This window comes from Muscardinus avellanarius (genome assembly GCF_963383645.1).
Source record: "Muscardinus avellanarius genome assembly, chromosome: 6".
Classification (NCBI taxonomy): domain Eukaryota; kingdom Metazoa; phylum Chordata; class Mammalia; order Rodentia; family Gliridae; genus Muscardinus; species Muscardinus avellanarius.
In genome coordinates, this window is record NC_137791.1 from 44,259,342 (window position 1) to 44,278,921 (window position 19,580).

Here is a 19,580-nt window from a genome sequence, read left to right on the forward strand (position 1 = left end):
TCTTAGATGTTGAAATCTGGAGAAAAGCTTAGCAACTGACTTTGGTTTATTGGATCTGATTAATATTGTTTCTATACCATAAATATTAATGGCTTAAAGCTTTTCTATTGCTCTTCTAGTCAAATGGCCTATGAATCTGAAACCAATACCTCTCTGTTCTTTACTAGGCATGTCCAGACATCCTCCAGCTCCTGATATTCCTACCTTTTACCCGCTATCTCCAGGTGGTGTTGGACAGATTACTCCACCTCTTGGCTGGTAAGATCTTCCCTGCAACCTTCAGCCAGCCTTTTAAACACACCTTTTTACATTGACAGAGATTTGCTTTGTGAGTGGTATACCACTCATGGAGTGTCAGGAATTTTATGTCAACAAGCAAGGTGCAAACTTTATTTTATTTCAATTTAAAAGATTAAAAAACATACAGACCTTAAAATGAATTGAATCTGTTCACTAATATGTGTAGAAAATGACTATGTAGCAATTGCTTTGAAGCTTATAGTTTTATGGATTCAATTTGTGGCTTTGGGCATTTGCTATGCCTCTATAGAGTTATTGCGCAGTGTGGCTTTTTAGTTTCTTTTATGAACAATTTTTATTTTTGAAACATGAACTTAGACACATTAAATATCTATCTTTGCTTCTAAGTGGGCAAATGCTGCATAACTAGAGAGCAGCTCAACAAAATTAAAGGCACCTTTGGAATGGTAATAAAGTAAGCATCCAGCATCACTTCAGAGCATCAGAGAACCAATTTGGGGCTTTGTTTTGCTCAGAATCCAAAAACTAATGCCTTTTATTTTGTGGTAGTTATTTCTTTTTCTTTTCTTTTCTTTTCTCTTTTTTTTTTTTTTTTTTTTTTTTTTTTTTTTGGTGATACTGGGGTTCCTGGAAGCCCTTCTACCTCCGGGCTACACTCCCAGACCTATTTTATATTTTTGAAACAGGGTCTCTTAAGCCAGCACGGCTGGCTTTGAACCAGCGCGATCCTCCTGTCTCTGCCTCCCAAGCGCGGGGATTACAAGCGTGCGCCACCACGCCCGGCTATGTGGTAGTTATTTCTAAAAAAACATTCTGATTGTTCTCTTTATGTGTTAAGTTTAAAGGTAAAAATAAATATTCTGTGGGAAGAAAGAATAATTTTATGTGATGTCGCCCTTTTTATCATCTTATCATTAGCACACAGCTCTTCCATCTGGGACCCTCAGGCCTCTCCTTTTTTTCATTCTCCCTCCCTGGACACAGTGCTGTGACTTTAGCAAGCCTTCCTTTTCTCTCCAGTTGGTTTGCTATCACCGAGACCCGTATGGTGGCCTCGGTCTCCCTCCCTCTGGACACTCTGACTTCATCTCTTCTTCAGTGAGGAGGATCATCCTGTGTGGAAATGTCACCTTGCTCACTCTCTTGCTCCCTCACCCTCTCCTCTTTAGCATTAAATTTTTCAATCAATAATAACTCTAGTTTATTTTAATTGATTGTGTGTACATTTTCAAATCTAGATCAATTATTATGTCTGAACTTAGCTCCTTAGGGACAGTAATTCTGTGCCAAGTTGCCTTGCTGGCCTCTAGAAATAAAGACTATAAAAATCAGAAATATAAGAGATGGGAGAACAGAGGGAAAGATGGACTTCTCGGGGTAGAACAAAATCACTTTTTTTTTTCTTGGTACTAGAGATTGAACCCAGAGGCAGTCTACCTCCAAGCTACACCCCCAACCCTATTTTATTTCTTATTTGGAAACAGGGTCTCACCAGGTTTCTGAGAGTCTTGTGAAGTTGCCATGGCTAGCTTTGAAACTATGATCTTCATGTCTCAACCTCCCAAGTACTGGGATTAACAAGCATTGCTCCACCATGCCTGGCCCAAAATCACTCTTATGAATTGGTCTTTTATTTCTTGACTCTAACACACACACACACACACACACACACACACACACACACACACACGGGGGGGGGAGTGCAATGTTTCCAAAATGCATATTAATTTATTAATTTTTATATAAATAATAAATTTTATGTCCTTCCCTTCTTGGAAATTCGCAAAGATTCTGATAAAGAATTCATTAAACTGTTTCTCTGGAGGGAATATTTCACCACGTGCAGGGGCATGTTATATTCAATAAGTTTTTATTAAGTGCTTCTGTTTTCAAAGCACTAACAAGGTTGAGAAAGGGTAAGGGATAAAAGACACATAATTGATGGACTAGTTTGATTCCAGAGTGGAGAAGGGAGGTTTTTCTTCAAGGCAAGTGGTGCTTTGGGTGGAGGGTTAAGAAGAGAAACAGTCACTTCTTCGTAGAAATACTGGGGTTTGTAATACCCTGGCAAGGTCCATCCCCACTTCTTCCCTCACCAACTGCTCTTGCTGGCGGGTAACTTGTGTTTTGTCATTGATGGGTGCCTTTCTTCTGTGACCTCAGGCAAGGTCAGCCTGTATATCCCATCACGGGTGGATTCAGGCAACCCTACCCATCCTCACTGTCAGTCGACACTTCCATGTCCAGGTAGGTGCAGGTAGAGCCCGGGCGCCCGGGCCACGCTGCGCTTCCGTGCTTGTGTCTGTGCGCCCTGCTTGCCTCTGGTTCAGTAATAGGAGGGTGCATCTCAGCCCGTGTGTGTCTGTGCAGTGTGCCTGGCTCCCACACTAGGCGACACGGCCATTCCCGGGCAGGAGCCGCACACCGCGCCCCAGGACCAGCCACACCCGCTGGGATAGCTAAGAGTTTGTTGTCACTCAACTGTGGGGTAAGAAATGTCTCCAAAGCAGGCATTCTAGGAAGAGCTGGTTTGATTCAAAATATGCCAGAAGTGGGCTATGGGAGGAGGATAAAAACTAGTTTGGTTTGAGTTCTATAATTTGTTTCCTCTGAGGACAGTGGTATAGTATTTGAAAATGCCCAGTTAGTCCAGAGTCTTCCCTGGCCAAGGCTGTTGGGAGAGACAGGACATGCCCACGGGCTGTCAGCCCACACAGGATGTGCGCGCCCTAGTGTGCGAATCAGGCCCTGTGTGGGCGTGTCAGTGCCTGGGAAGCTCAGCAGGACCTGCCATGTCACCCTTGGGCTGCTCTGTGTGACGCTTCCGCTTCTGGAGAGGACGGCTTCTGTGCCCTGGGCTGGATGTGCACATGTGTGGGGTGTCATCTGTGTGTTCCTTGTGGCTTGTCCAGGGAGCTAGCTCCACTGTGCTGGAGGCCAGAGCGGTGGGTTAGTGACTGGCTGGGAATCTTTTTCAATGTGGGTATGAAATTCACAGTTTCTGTGGTGAGTTTCATCTTTGAATATCTATATCTATGTGTATGTAGATATAGATATCATTTGCTTGGTGAATTATAAATCTAGCTGGCTGGGGTAGGGGAATGAAAATAATATTCTTCCTTCAACATACATGTTTACACTTTTTAACATGTTAAGAATTATCTGATGGGTATTTTCTCACAGGCAAACAAACAGTATTATGCATTTTTGCAAATAGCACAATTAGCAAAGCATCATTATTTAGGCAAATATTTGTATTTTTTCCATATCTTCTTAGCTTTTACATTTTTTTCTAAAATATTGTATATCCAGAGTTCCTTCCAGATGAAGGAATTAAAATTTCTGGCTGCAGTGAAATACCTGAGAATATTGGGATTTTTTTGTGGCATTTGATGTTTACTTTAAAACAGTTTTAAAAGCAAAATTTTCTAAAAACTTATATAAATTTATCCAAAGTGCTTGTTGAGAGTATTGTCTTTATTTTTTATTTTTCTTGCATGGCAGTTTTTTTCCTTTGTGTTGACTGGTGGTGAATGTTTTAAGATGTTTTAAAGTGCTCTACAAACTATGCAGGAAAAAAGCAGTTAGGTGATGTTGTCCCACCTAGATATGGAACCATATTCTTCCTTTTAATTAAATCCTTCTTTTTTTTTTTTTTTTTTTTTTGCAGGTCTGGGTATGGAACCCAGGGGCATTTGACTTCGGAGCTACACTCTCTACCCTATTTTTAATTCTTTATTTTGAAACAGGGCCTCACTAAGTTGCAGAGGGCCTCACTAAGTAGCTGTGGCTGTCCGCAAACCATGATCCTCCGGTCTCAGCCTCCCGAATGCTGGGATTACAAGCTACGCCACCATGCCCTGCAAATCCTTCTTCTTAATTCTGTTATCTGTTTACCATAAGATTAGATCTCTCAAATGTTATTTCTGGATAAAAGATTTTTTGAATGAGGACAGTGAAAACCTTATTTAAATGAGAGGCTGGAAAAAAACCTTCCTGTCCTTTTTCTCAGTTTTCTTCTCCTAGTACCAACAATATGAAGAAACTCTTCTTCATTTGATGATTTTTTTTTTTTAAATGTAAGCAGAAAAGCCAGGCGTGGTGGTGCATGCTTGTAACCCAGCATTTGGGAGGCTGAGACAGGAGGATCCTGGTTCAAGGACAGCATTAGCTACTTAGTGAGGTCCTTTGCAACTCAGTGAGACCCTGTTTCAAAATAAAGAATAAAAAATAGGGCTACGGTTTAGCTCCGAGGTAGAATGTTCTTGGATTCCATCCCAGTACTGCCCCCCAATATATATATATATATACACACACACATACACACACATACATACATACATACATACATATAGGCAGAGATTTTTAAATCTTTAGCTTTATTTTAAAACATGTAAAAAGATAAATCTTAATAGTGTTATGTTTTCAGTAATTTCTCATATTGAAATTCTTAATTGAAAATTGCTTTGCAAGAAAAATTATTCACTCTTCTCCTTATCCTTTGGCTTATTACTCTCCTAGGAAAAAATGTCAGATTCTACCATGACTTCAAGAAAACTACAGAGAATAATTAGATTTTCCATATGAATACTGAAAGAAAAAATTTATCAGCTCACTTTTCATTTAAAGCTAATAGTTCAGTGCATAAAGACATATTTTCCCCCTTAGCCAATTGCACACAGTAAATTGTTTTGAAACTCCATTTGGTTTGGCCACACAACAACAATACAGACTGCTTTTTTTCCCTTATAGGTTTTCCCATCATATGATTCCTGGTCCTCCTGGTCCCCATACAACTGGCATCCCTCATCCAGCTATTGTAACGCCTCAGGTCAAACAGGAGCATCCCCACACAGACAGTGAGCTAATGCACGTGTAAGTAATCCCGTCTGATCTGCAGACAAGCATCTGAGCACTGTTGCTGCTTTCCTGGTGGTGAGGCTTCCCTTCTCACTCTCAAGTTCAGTGTAGCTCTGCCCAGAACGCTCTGTCACTGAGAACAGGAAGCAGCTTGATTCTCATCGCTCTGATTTGAATCTGAGATTGGAAAGGAGTACAGGTGTTAAAAGATCTGGAAAGCCAGACATATAGCACACACTTGTAATCTCAGTACTTGGGAGGCTGAGACAGGAAGATTGAAGGTTTGAGAACAGCCTCAGCAATTTAGGCCCTCAGCAGCTTTGTGAGAACCTGCCTCAAAATAACATAAAAAGGGCTGGGGTATAACTCAGAAGCAAAAGGCTCCTGGGTTCAATCTCTAGTACTACAATAAACACATACATACATAAATAAATATTGTGGAAGCTGCAACAGCATGGAAGGATCTTCAGAACATAAATGTGAAGAATCTTGAGTTGTTTAGCCACTGGGTTTTACCAAAGAAAGTGTTGGGGAGAGCTTGTTAGTCCCTAAGTATACTTGGAGGGAGGGTGTGATGTGCTTACTTCTGGAAATGCAGTTACTCTGTTTGGAGGAGTCAATAGCACAGAATTCAACGGCAAGGGCAAAGTCCAGGATGCCCCATTGGGTCAGGATTATCTCCGATGGATAGAGTAGGGCTAATTGCACTACCATAAAGAACCTGGGAATCATGCTTACTAATCTAGGGATTGTAGGCATGGCCAGCGGTACAGAATAGCCCATAAAGCAAATCTATTCAAAGTCAAGATGTATTTATTTGGGGAAAAGATTGGAAAGCTTCATCAGCTTCTCCCAGTGACCCTTAACCCTGCCCTCAAAGTTAAGATTGTCTGTACTGTGTGCCCAGCTCCTAGGTCACAAGGGACTTAGCCTCAGGGCTGTGGATGGAGCATCTTCACAATTCCCATCCCCTCTCCATTTCTGCTGTTAAATACATGTATAGCTATAGATAAATTTCTCAAAGCAGAGGATCCTTGTTCATAGAGTCACTGGTAGATAAGAAGCTCTGTGGCTTGCAGCTCAGTGCTTCACCAGATGGGTCATGAGTTCTTCTAAGTCGATGGTGTCCTGGGAGCATGGGCAGAGCTGGAAGGGTCCCAGCCAGCATCCAGTGATATGAACAATGTTCTCTTCCTCATCTCTTTTCCCCTCCTCCCAACCACCACCACATCCACCTTTCAGGAAGCCTCAGCATGAACAGAGAAAGGAGCAGGAGCCAAAAAGACCTCACATTAAGAAGCCTCTGAATGCTTTTATGTTATACATGAAAGAAATGAGAGCAAATGTCGTAGCCGAGTGTACTCTGAAGGAAAGTGCGGCTATCAACCAGATCCTAGGCAGAAGGGTAAGTCGTGAAATGGTGCATAAACACATCTGGTGACCATGGAACAGCTTCATCTGCTCAAAGCTAGTTTCATATAAGTAGTCATTGACATGTTTGCACAGTGATCAAGCATTTTGGGAAGAAAGGGCACAGGATATGGTAATAACTTTGGGGAAGATTTAGTGATAATAATGGGTGTAAACAATTTAGATTGTACTTGGCATGTAGGAAACTTTCTGGAACCAGTAACTTTTTACTGTCATTTCTTAATCAAGTATTTATTGAGTCTCTTTACATGCCAGGCATGATGCTTGTATTAGGTAACAATGGTGAATAAAATAGTTGTGTTCCTTGGCTTTCTAGAGCATAAAGTTTGTGACAAGATAAAGACATTAGACAAATACTTAATAAATATATAATTAAAATTGTGATAAATCCTGTGGATGAGATTCTGTGAGAAAACAACATGAGCAGAGCACATTGGTGTGAGACCTGAGAGATGAGTAGATTAGGGGGAGAGGTGGGTGCCTCTAGAGGTAAGTGTGTGTATGCGCAGGTTGGGAGGGGGCTGCCCACAGCCCTTCCAGGGAGCTGTAGCAGGGTCTTTGGGGGACCAGCCTGCCCAACAGAGGTGGTCACTTCTCCAGAGACAGAGCAAATATGCTCCACTGTGAGGATTTAAAGAATTTATGTGATCCAGAAAAGTCCTGCTTCTAGAGGACTTGCCATCTGTTTCTTGGAGTGGACATATGCCAGGTCTCTGGATTGCGCCTTTCCTTTTCATCCCTTCTTCCACCCCTGGTGTGTCATTTTTCTGAGCCCTTGTTACAAATGAGCCACTGGTCTATTACTAAGCTAGACACTTAGGTTCTCAGTAGACAAGGCACTTGTTGCAAGTATTTTTTGCATGAAGAGCAATGGAAAAAAATATGAATTTGTCCAATTCATATTGTGTTTTCACTATAACTGCATTGTAATTTTAGAAATGCTTAATATTAATTCATTAATGTTCTTCATATATGTGTGGGAGTTTTTAAATTCAGGATCCTTCCATGTTTGTTTATGTAACCTTTCAAGAAATTCATGATCTGTAATTGAAGATAGAGCAAAGCTAGTCTAGCCGCCCTTGTAAAGCATGAGGATCATGTATTAGCTTTTGTTGATGATAATTTTTACCATGTTTGTTCCAGAACTAATACATTTGAGCTCTCATAACAGAAAATGTTCGGGAGACTGGCAGGCTGTGAGAACAGGAGGGCAGCAGGTCTCCTTGCGCTGTTGATTCCCATTGGATAGCCTCAAAATGTAGCTATTTCTAATCTGCCAGACACCAGGGTGTCAGGGGTAGGGTGCAGTGGTAGATTATAGTTTCTTTGGTGTCCTGGGTACAATACCCTTTCTCCCTGTGGATTCTTAAACACTTAATAATGATAATTACAACAATTTCTCAAGTCAGCTTATAGTAGGTGAACAATTCCTATCATTCTTTGAAGAACACCTCCTAAAAGTCTAATGACTGCTGATCATTTTCCATGACTCTTTTAAAGAGGAAACCAGAGGAAAAGAAGATTTGATGTTTTTATTTCAGCTCATATAACAATCTCAGATTTTTCTCTTTTCTTCTTTGAGTTAAAGGCTCCCTGGCCCTCCGGCAGGAATTATTTTCCTGCTCAAGAGCATAAGCGAGGTACAGTTTGGAGGTATGCTTCCTATTTTTAATGCACATTTCCAACAATTGCTACTTTCTAAGCTCCCTAGAGATCCCCAGATCCAAGCCTTGTGTCTCAAAGGATGGTTCTCATTTAGGGTCCCTCTCTGTCTTTGATTTAGACACCTGTTTCTATTTATAGGCCTCTGAAATCTTTGATTGATATCAGGTTTTCTGTCCTTTCAGAACTCCCCTCTGGCTGGGCCGTGCTTGCTGGTTCTTTAAAGTCCTGGCTTTAAAATCATGAAGTTTTATACTCAGATGATTAGAGTTCTTAAATGTATATCTTAAATTTATCCCAACAAAACTTATCTTTAGATTTTTTTATTCATCTTTACTATATAATGTAAAATAAAAATAAAATAAAATGCTCTAAATAAAATAAAAATGTTCACTCATGAATTATTCTGTTTTCTTAATTCACATTGTAAATAAAAATGGCACAATATTATTTTAAAATAAGCTTTTACTTTTCAGATCTTACTGCCTATTAAAGGAGATTCATTTACCACACATTTACTGGCAGAATGTCTTACCTTGGAACTATACAAGTATCTTAAAATTAAGTAGGCATTCCCCCACCCCACTCCCACATCATGGTTAAAGTTTAACAATTAAATTGATTTAAAAAAATATAACTCCGTATTTTTCAGTAAGCAGAGATAGAACATCACTTTTAGTCATTTGTTTTTCAGAAATCCTGTAAGAAAAGGCCATCTTCCTAGTCTGCACTGGACCTTGTTTTTGTTTTCAGCCCAAACTCTGTCACCTGCTGTTGTAGGCTGGTAAATGACCTTATATTTGTGAGTAGGTTTTGTGTGTTAGAAATTTGAGGGTACTTGAAGCACTTGAAAATACACTTGTAATCCCAGTACTTGGGAGGCTGAGATAGGAGGATCACAGGTTCACGGCCAGCCTCAGCTATTCAGTGAGGCCCTCCACAATTTTTCTAAGACCCTGTTTCAAAAATAAAGAACAAAATATAGGGCTGTTGGTGTAACTCAGAAGTAGTATGCCCCTGGGTTCAACCCAGAACTGCAAAAACCAAAAAGGTAAATAGTTCAGTTGATGCCTGCTTTTTTTTTCCCTTGAATTTTATTCAGTTTTGTCAGCTGGGGTCTTTTTGTCAACCTAACTATTTTATTCAGTTTTGTCAGCTGGGGTCTTTTTGTCAACCTAACTTTTCTGCTTTAACTGAAAAATACCTGTTTTTTTTTTTTTTTTTTTTTTTAGTAGAAGACCTAACCTTGATGGGGAGTTGATTTTTATTTGTAATTTGAGGTTTTCTCAGTTAAATCTGTCATAAGTTTGTATGAATTATACTCATATGTTATGGTAATAAACAGTATTGTTTGTAGGGGAATAGTATTTATCAGATGAATGAATGAACAAATTTAAAATAGAACACTTCTTTCTTGTTCCTCCCTGCTTGGTAATACTTTACCTTTTATAAATTACATTTATTTAAACCAAAGTTAATAGCTTAAATATCAATTATCAGTATTTTATCAAAAAATTCAGGCTGTAAATACAATACAACCTTTAGATTTATGAGTGATATACTGTAACACTTTGGCAAATGTTCGGATGACTTTATAATCTCACAAATGTAATAAAACTTTGCTGAATAATTAAAAAAAAATTCAGGCTGGTCTTTTCTACATTGTCATTTGGGCAATTGCTCCCCAAGGGTCTCCTATGCTTCAGGGTGGGATTCTGTGAGCTACTAGAGGCAGTGTGGCATTTCCCTGTATAATTTTCACTGCTGCCCCTAACAAATTCTGTTTTTCTACTAGCACAAAGATCTGTGATTCACGTAACTTTCTTTTTCAAGATCGATTTTCTTTTCGGCCATCTCCCCCAGTTCATATTTTTATAAGAAGCATATCACCTGATTTGCCTTTAGGCTCACACCAGGCCACACTGTGTGACATGCTTTTGAACTTCACACTCTACTCCTAAAGCAATTAAACGATAAATCATCAACCCTATCCAACACAGTGGCCTGGACTTTAAGGGGCTTTCAGAGGAGGTAGAGTTTGTTGCTGGTCTGGAGGCTTCACTGTGCCTGCACCGAGGGCTGGGTGAAGGTTTGAGCAAGGTGCCCTGTCTCCTGAGTTCAGCTTCTGGCTCTGTGGTAAGGTGGCAGGTGTTTGTTTTCTCCAAGATAGCATCTTAGTCATACTTTTAAGAGCTGATTCCAAGTTGTTGAGGACTTAGACAACTGCTAAAAGGGAAAATACTTTAAAGGTGTTTCCTAGGAACCTGGAGCACACCATGTGCAAATGTATGCAAAGCAGTATGCAGATTCAAGCTCCTGAAAATCCCAAAGAGTTGTCCTGCCCACAATAATTATTTTATTACTTTTGATACATAAGTGTACCTGTTATGTAAGAGGAATGTGGGAAGTTTGAAGGATTATCAGCAGGTACATTCTCTGTATTGGAACTTGCAGTCTAAAATTCTAGATGGCAAAGTAAACAGATGATGCACACTGCTTGCTTTCCATCAAACGGAAGCTAAAGACCCATAGCCAGAAGCATGCTGTGTGTACCAGCGAGGTGTTATCAGTATTCTTCCTGAAGACAGGGACACTGGCACTGGCACAGGCCACATGTGTGTGAGGAGATGAGACAGAGGCTTACTGCTCATGTCTTGCCTGATACAGAGGATGATGTGATTCAGGTTCCAGACTGCTCATAGGCCACAGTAGGAGAGTATGTGTGAGTAGGGGATGTGTCTGTTCCAAAAGAGGGCTAGAAATTATCATTGTTTGCAAAAATAAATGGTATTTGGGCTTGGACATCAGAATATGCTACAAAATGATGAAAAGGGGTGGCTGGCTGTTGAGGTTCACCAGCGGAAGTTCCTTTTAATCTATATTGGTAAAGAGAAAGGGTGGGTGCCAAAGATCACTCTACTTGGAATACTTTGATGTGTTTCATGTGATACTGGGGAAGAGACTAGAGAAGCTTCAGTTTCATTCTAGCCACCAGACTCTGAGGGGACTTTGCTGCATTTAGTCTTTTGCCATTTGAAAATAAGTACAAGTTCAAATGCTTAATGTTTACATTTTTTAAAGCTTGAAACATGAATTTTACCGTTGCTATTTTGCTGACTTTCATTCTCCGCCCTCCTCTTTTTGTTTTAGTGGCATGCCCTCTCCCGGGAAGAGCAGGCTAAATATTATGAATTAGCACGGAAAGAGAGACAGCTACATATGCAGCTTTACCCAGGCTGGTCTGCAAGAGACAATTACGTAAGCCCTTCTCTGTTCCAGACACCCTGCTTGCACTTGTTTTGTATTTCTTTCATTTTCCAGAAGGAATGTGTTTTAGGGTGTAGATAATGCTGGTTCTAGTTCTTATTTTTGGAACTTAATGATTTTTATAATAAAGATTTTATGGATATATTGCATTATGAGTGCTTTAAGCTCTCATCATGATTTTTTTTTTTTTTTTTGCCATGGGAACAAATATTCTTTTTAAGTAAAATTGTATCTTTAAAGTGTTGGTTAAAAAAAATTAAAGAAGCCTGGCGTGGTGTCGCACTCTTGTAATCCCAGTAATCCCAGCGCTTGGGAGGCTGAGACAGGAGGATTGCACAGGTTCAAAACCAGCTTCAGCTACTTAGTGATGCTCTCAGCAACTTAGTGAGACCCTGTTTCCAAATTTAAAAAAAAAAAAAAAAAAAAAGGTCAGGAGTGTAGCCTGGAGGTAGAAGGCCCATGGGTTCCATCTCCAGTACCACAAAAAAAAAAAAAATAAATAAAATTAAATTAAATTAAAGAACAAAAGAAAAGCCCATGATCATAGAAAAGTCAAGGTTAGTGGCAACTATTTATATTCCCTTTCAATATTTTTCTATGTGTATTTTTAATTTTTTAACTCATATATAATGGTGTGTGTCTGTATGTGTATCTATGCATGTATATTTTGGATCACACTTCTTGTTCTTATATATAAAAAAAATCTTAGTTTTATGGCATAGTGCTTATGGTATCTATATTCCATAGAGTAAATGTAACAGTTAATAATTTCTTCCTATTTTCAACAATTTCAAAAAATTGCTATTTTTTTATCTTTATAAATGCAAATAATCTGCAGGGAACATGTCTGTGCACAGCAGCATTTTTTATTATTGTAATCATTATTATTTGTATATAGGACTCTTTTTCTATAGGATAGTCATAGTAGTGTAATTTTTTACTTAAAGGAAATAAATTATTTTTACTGGTACTGGAGATTGAACTCAGGTCCTCTCCAATGGCATTCTACCACTATTCTGAGCACACTCCTGGCCCTTAATTTTTTGTTTGTTTGTTTGTTTAAGATAGGGCTTAGCCTTAGCCAGGCATGGTAGCACACACTTGTAATCCCAGTACTTGGGAGGCTGAGACAGGAAGATTGCAGTTTGTGGACAGCCTCAGCTACTTAGTGAGGCCCTCCACAACTTAATGAGACCCTGTTTCAAAATAAAGAATAAACAATAGGGCTCTGGGGATATAGCTCAGAGGTAGAATGCCCCTGGGTTCAATCCCCAGTATTGCAAAAAAAAGAAAGAGGAAGGAAGGAACGAACAAAGGAATGAAGGAACGAACTTGAGATGGGCTTTGAACTTGCAATATTCATGCCTCAGGTTTCCCAAGAACTGGGACTGAAGGTGTGTGCCACCAGGCTCAGCAAAGGATATAAATATTTTAAAGTTATTTGATATATGTAATTACATTTCTTTCTAGATGATTATATTACTTCACAATTCTTTTAAACAATGTATTAAGGTATTTTGCCATAGACAAACTAGAACTATATAAATTTTTTATTCTATACTAATGTACTGTGACATATACTATGTATTTTATTCAGACTGATTCAGAGTTTAAGTTGTATTGTTTTGTTAATAATAACACAACTACCTCATTTATATTGCATATTGCAGGGGTGTGTGTGTGTGTGTGTGTGTGTGTGTGTGTGTGTGTGTGTAGGTGTGATATTAGGCTCAAATCTAGGGACATTCTGCCACCGAGCTACACTCCCAAAACTATTTTTTTATTTTGTAACAGGATCTCACTAAGTTACCATTCACTGGCCTTTAACCTGGGATCCTCCTATCTCAGCTTCTGAAATACTGGGATCGCAGGCCTGTACCACAGTACGTGGCTTAGTCTATATATAGTTTAACTTATGGCCATTGCTTAGATGCTCCTGTGAGGCCTAAGTCCCCACAGGAATGATGGCAAAGACACATGGCTAAGGTCATGCATCTCACATAAGACACCAAAACTTTTTGAACACACATGTAAACTTATTTCTGGGAAAGGGTTGCACAATTTGTTTCTTGTAATGTTCTCTGCAGAAAAAAAAAATCACTTTTCCGGTCAGGATTTGGAGCTTGATCATTACATACAACTTTGACACAGGAAAGAAGAATCTTACTGTTCATTATCATGGGCAGCAGTATAGTCAATTCCCCTGAGTTGTCATTTTAGTTGTTTTATTACTACTATATGCTGATTGTTGGGATTTTTTTCTGTGTTACTTCCTAATCCTTGCAACAGTCCAGTGGCATAAATATTATTTCCTTTTTCAGGTGAGGAAATGGAGAGGTTAAGTAATTGTCAAAGGCCTTGTAGTAGGTGGCTAAGCTGTAGTTTATAGCCATGTCACCCTGACTCCAAATCTGCATGTTCCCCTCCTCCAAAGTAGATTAGCTCTCCTCTCAGTGCCTTCTTTAGAAGACTGCTTAGTTGAAGAATTCTTGCCCCTGAACTGGGCTTCTGTTCTCTGAGCAGTAATTACCATCTCTCTATGTAGAGCCTTTTTTGTGCTCTTTGAGTGGGAAGATCAATCCCCCACCCACAAGGCTGCGAAGTATCTCCTCTTAATCCTGTTCTGGGTGTCTTGGATGTGGTTTGCCTAGGAGGGACAAGCTGACCTTCCTTTTTGACCTGTGCAAGAACTTTGCTGTATGGTGAATTTGTATAGACTTACTACTTATTGCGTGTCATTACATTTCTATTGTGATCCTTAAGTAGTGAGTTTTAACTTTTAAAAAATACAAGAGAAACACACATCCTCTCCCTCTCTTTTCATCTTGTGCTCTCTCCTTTTTACCAAGAATAGTGATGAAAGGAACATAGTTTTAAAGAAAATTGATGTGATATGAATTTACCTTTAAAATTGTTTTCTAAAGCCGGGTGTGGTGGTGCATGCTTGCAATCCCAGCATTTGGAGGCTGAGACCAGAGGATCACGGTTTGCAGACAGCCCTCAGCTACTTAGGCCCTCTGCAACTCAGTGACACCCTGTTACAAAATAAAGAATGAAAAATTGGGCAGGGGGTGTAACTCGGAGGTCAAATGCCTCTGGGTTCTATCCCTGGACCTGCAAAAAAAAAAAAAAAGTTTATACACAATTCTTTTGTGTGTGTGTGTGTGTGTGTGTGTGGTACTAGGGTTCCTGGAAGCCCTTCTACCTCCAGGCTATGCTCTCAGACCTATTTTATATTTTTTTGAAACAGGGTCTCTTAAGCCAGCGCGGCTGGCTTTGAACCAGCATGATCCTCCTGTCTCCGCCTCCCAAACTCGGGGATTACAAGTGTGCGCCACCACGCCGGGCTATAAATTCTTAAAGGAAATTTTTTTTTTTTTTAATATTCCAGGAAAGGGAAATCCCAGTTTTATTCACACCATTTTTCCAGATGGCTACTAGTTGCTTTATTGCTTATGAAAAATAATCCGAAAATAAATCTAAGTGAATAAAAAAAGGAATATTTAATGTGTACTTGTATTAAAAACACTGAGGCAGCCGGGTGTGGTGGCACACGCTTGTAATCCCCGCGGTTGGGAGGTGGAGACAAGAGGATCACACAGGTTTGAAGCCAGCCTTGTTTGCTTAAGAGACCCTGTTTCCAAATAAAAATATAAAATAGGTCTGGGAGTGTAGCCTGGAAGTAGAAGGGTTTCCAGTAACCCCAATACCACCAAAAAAAAAAAAAAAAACCCAAAAACAAAAAACTGAGGCAGGTACACACACACACACACACCTAAACTTTGTAAAGTAAAACAAATGTTACCATAACAATGTATGTGTTAATCTAGGATGCCATTTATTAAAGGGCTTTACTTAAATTACATTACTGCACCTGGCACATCTTAAAGAATGTGATAATGTTGTTTATGTTCATACAGTTTCTATAATAGAAAAAGCCTATCAGTTACTCTGGCAATCTGAAGCCAATCAAATGGCAGCACAGCACTTAAGTTAATGATGTTATTTTTAAGATAACAGTACAGGAATAGACTCTTAGGTAAGCAAGGGATTTTGAGCCGGACATGATGGTGCACGCTTGTAATCCCAGCATTCAGGAGGCTGAGACAGGAGAATGCCCCTGGGTTCCACCCCCAGTACCGCAAAATAAAGAAAGCAAGAGATTAGTGCCAGAATGATATTCTGATCCTCCCGAAGGCCATGTTAAATGTACATCTTAATAGTTTAATATTTAAAAGCCCTATTTTATGGAATTATAGATTTTAAAGTTGTGGTTTGTTGCTAAATAACTTTGGCTAATAATTGAAGTTTTCATGAATGAACAGTACACACATTTTCTTCAGTGTAATTACCTAGGTATTGGTCTTATTGGAGCTTGAAATTCAGTGCTCTGTTCTACCCAGTACTGTTGAGTCTGTGTAATTCTAATGAAAAATATTCTTATAGCTACTGCACATCAATTTTGATTTTTGTAAAAGTTGACATTAATTTGTCCAGATTCCTTGGTTCATTTTGTTGTCCATCAATGGAGATACTTTGCAGCACTGGTTGATACCTGAGATACCACATAAGCCAAGTTTCTGGGGCTGTAGAGGCTCAACACCTTAGGCAGGGGCTGCCAGCTGCACCCTAGCTGCGTGCCAGGGTGTTGAGACCAGGTGCTAAGACCGAGACTGCAGCTTATGCTCGGGCCAACCACCAGCCATGTGGTGAGGGGCCCTGGCAGATCCCAGTTCAGTGCCTGTGAGAATGTGGCCTGACAAGAAAGTTTCTAGATGTGTGAAATTAACCTCACAGAAACTTTTGAAAACTTAAGTAAGTCCACTAGAAAGAAGGGTATGAATGCCCACGAGAAGCAAGCACTCCTGTCAGCTCCCTCTCCCAGAGCATCTTTAATAATACTGAGGGCAGCTCCATCACTTTGGATATGTCACTTCCAAGGTCACCAACACCAGCTGTGTGCTTTAGTACTCATGAGGGATAGCTTCAGTCAACTCTCTAAACCTGTAAGGCTTCAATGGCCATGTGATGCAAAGAGAAACCGTTTAATGGGCATTGCATTAAATCTGTAGATCACTTTTGGGAGGATGGCCATTTTAATGATATTCATTCTGCCAATCCATGAACATGGAAGGTCTTTCCATCTTCTAAGATCTTCTTCGATTTCTTTTTTCAGTGTTTTATAATTTTCTTTGTAGAGATCTTTTACCTCCTTGGTCAAGTTTATTCCTAGGTATTTTATTTTCTTGTGGGAGATCCTGAGTGGAAGTGTTTTCTGAATTTCTTTTTCAGTGGATTTATGGTTGGTGTACAGGAAAGCTTCTGATTTTTTAAGATTGATTTTGTATCCAGATACTTTGCTGAATTTGTTGATCAGTTCTATAAGCCTTTTGGTTGAATTTGTTGGGTTTTCTAAATATAGTATCATGTCACCTGCAAATTGTCTATATTTAAAATTACTTTTGAGAGCCAGGCGTGGTGGCACACGCTTGTAATCCCAGCATTTGGGAGGCTGAGATGGGAGGATCTTGATTCACAGACAGCCTCAGCTACTAAGTGAGGCCCTCTGCAACTCAGTGAGACTCTATTTCAAAATAAAGAATAAAAAATAGGGCAGGGGGTGTAGCTCAGAGGTCAAATGCCTCTGGGTTCCATCCCCAGACCCGCAAAAATTAAAAATAAAAAATAAAATTACTTTTGAAGGGAAAAGTAGTTGTGAAGAAAAATTAAGCCATTATAAATGAGACCTAAATTTTTAAATTTGTCATTGATATATTGAAATATTTTAAAAATTACATGCATATTTAGCCATTGTGTCTATATTAGGAAGCAAGGTCCTAGTTGCTGGAAGTATGTCTTCAAAATTAGTTCTCTTTTATCCTTCTGTCTCTCTGTGGTTATGTCCTACCTTTGCCACAAGTGCTGTGGGTATTCAGTTAACACCATGAGTCTTTTAGCTGCATGGTAGAATTTGCAGCAAGATTTATCCTAAGCTCTGCCAGAATGGTTCTGAGTATGGTAACAATAAGAGCAGGAAATGCCTCATGGAGCTGGCTTTTCTTGCAGGGCATTCTGTGGCCACACAAAAGTATCAGTGTGCACATGCTCAAGAGAGAGTTTGTGTGTGTGTGTGTGTGTGTGTGTGTGTGTGTGTGTGTGTGTGTGTGAGAGAGAGAGAGAGAGAGAGACAGACAGACAGACAGACAGAGACAGAAACACTGCTCCCAGTGTCAGTACTGATAGTGATAAATGTGAAGCAATAGAGATAAAGGTCACCGGGAGTTTTTTATGATCATTGGTTCTTTCACTCTCCCACATGCTCTGACTTTGCTTCTGGATACAGATGTGAGGAGAGAGAGGAAGAGTCACCTTGACTCTTTGGCTGCCTTTTTGTACTTTCATATCGTGTTCATCCCTGTGTTCATGGTGCCTTTGTGACCTGATGAGCTGCCTCTCTTCTCCCAGGGTAAGAAGAAGAAGAGGAAGAGAGAGAAGCTGCAGGAATCTACATCAGGTAGGCGTCATGTGCACTTCCCGTCAATAGTCATGCTCTGACACCCTGTAAAGAAGTTGGCATCTTTCTCCACGCTGCTTTATTCTGTGACTATCTCATAGGATTCTTTAACTCTGCTTTTCTTCCTGAGATTGTAAAGTCCTTTCTTTTAAATGTGGCTATATAAAGGTTCATGTAAAAGTTCTTTCCCAACCCTGTCACCCTGGAGTCCTGATTGGGAACTGTGATTTATTTATATATTTATTTATTCATTTATTTTTGCTTCTGTGTCTGTGTCCACCTTACTTTAACATTTCAGCCTTTTCTCTATTCACATAACTCCTTTAAAATGTAACTTTTTATGATTATACAGTATGCTACCTTGAATCCCCTTGAGAGTCTTTGCTGTGACTTCGGTATTTAAGATCAGAAAACATGAAGATAGGGTTTACTTTTCTTGTTCATTGTTTTGAGATATTGATGAGGTCCCATTTTATTTCCTTTTTTTCTTCCATTAAAAATAAGGCTGCTACTTGTATTGCACAAATAAAAATGGCTGGTATAAGAACCATAAAAAGTAAAGCAAACAAGTCCACATGCTGTTGTAGCTACTGGGTATTTGGAATGTACAGAAACTTCTTTCATAAAAATTTGTTAAAGACACAATTTTCTGCAGGTACAGGTCCAAGAATGACAGCTGCCTACATCTGAAACATGGTAAGAATGACTCTCTGGTCCTAATCTTCTGGCTCATATGATTCCATTCAACATTCCTGAAGGAGGGAAGCTCCACCAAAATCAAATCATTACTTTTAAAAATCTGATGGTTTTTATACCGGCTATGTATTAGCAATGTAGTGTAGTGAACTTTTCTCTTTTCTCTTCTATCCCTTTTGCCCCGTTTACTTTCTCCATCCCTTTTTCCCTAACTCCCTCTCAACCATTTCTTACCATTTAGTGGCAAATCTATGTATTTAAAGAAAAGAAAAAAAATTTAAAAAGGAACAAACCACAAAAACAGTAAGCAAATAGCATCCTACTTAGCCAGCCCAGAGTAGCAGAGGAGCACCACTCCAGCCTGCTCCAAGTTGTGGCTCAGAGGCTCTGCACCAATTGAAATGATATGCAGACAATTGTTTTATTTGTTTCTAGAGACATAGATTCATGAGCTTTATTTTTTATTTAATAATATGGCATGGACACTTGTTTAATTAATTGTATTTCTTCTTTTAAGTGTTTTTCTTTTATCATTAGCCATTATTAGATCTCACTACAGTATTTGTAAGTCATATTTATTTTGTTTCTTATTTCTATAGTTCTTTTATTTTTATTTATTTGACAACTAGCCCAGAAAAGATGACCTTTGTAAAATCAGGCTTGGTCTTTATGAAGCTTGGAATTCGCAGGGTGTCTCCGTCCTATCCCGGTAGCAGTTGCTCTGGAAGGAGGCCCCTTGGTTCTGCTCTCTCTCTGGAAGCCCCTGCAGTCAGCCACCAGGTCCTGCTTCCTTCTGGGACTGTCTTGTGCCTCACCTCCCATCACTACCAGGCCCACACCAGCCCGTCACACTTCGCATCTGGACACTTGTTAAGACCTTTGGAGAGTG

The 19,580-nt window shown here is 39.5% G+C and overlaps 1 protein-coding gene across 4 annotated transcripts in view; it reads left to right on the forward strand.

The window, feature by feature from the left end:
* The window catches only part of LEF1 (lymphoid enhancer binding factor 1), a gene marked incomplete at both ends in the record, with an annotated part of 130,142 nt that overhangs the window by 94,881 nt on the left and 15,681 nt on the right, over positions 1–19,580 (forward strand). The window contains 7 exons of one of the 4 annotated variants that reach the window (XM_080697982.1): positions 168–258; positions 2,425–2,508; positions 5,014–5,136; positions 6,364–6,526; positions 11,365–11,472; positions 17,947–17,995; positions 18,651–18,685. In XM_080697982.1, coding sequence (XP_080554108.1) covers positions 168–258; positions 2,425–2,508; positions 5,014–5,136; positions 6,364–6,526; positions 11,365–11,472; positions 17,947–17,995; positions 18,651–18,685 — 653 coding nt within the window. Of the gene's footprint in view, positions 1–167; positions 259–2,424; positions 2,509–5,013; positions 5,137–6,363; positions 6,527–11,364; positions 11,473–17,946; positions 17,996–18,650; positions 18,686–19,580 lie in introns of those variants that run through there. The other 3 variants (XM_080697981.1, XM_080697984.1, XM_080697983.1) reach the window with 3 other exon arrangements.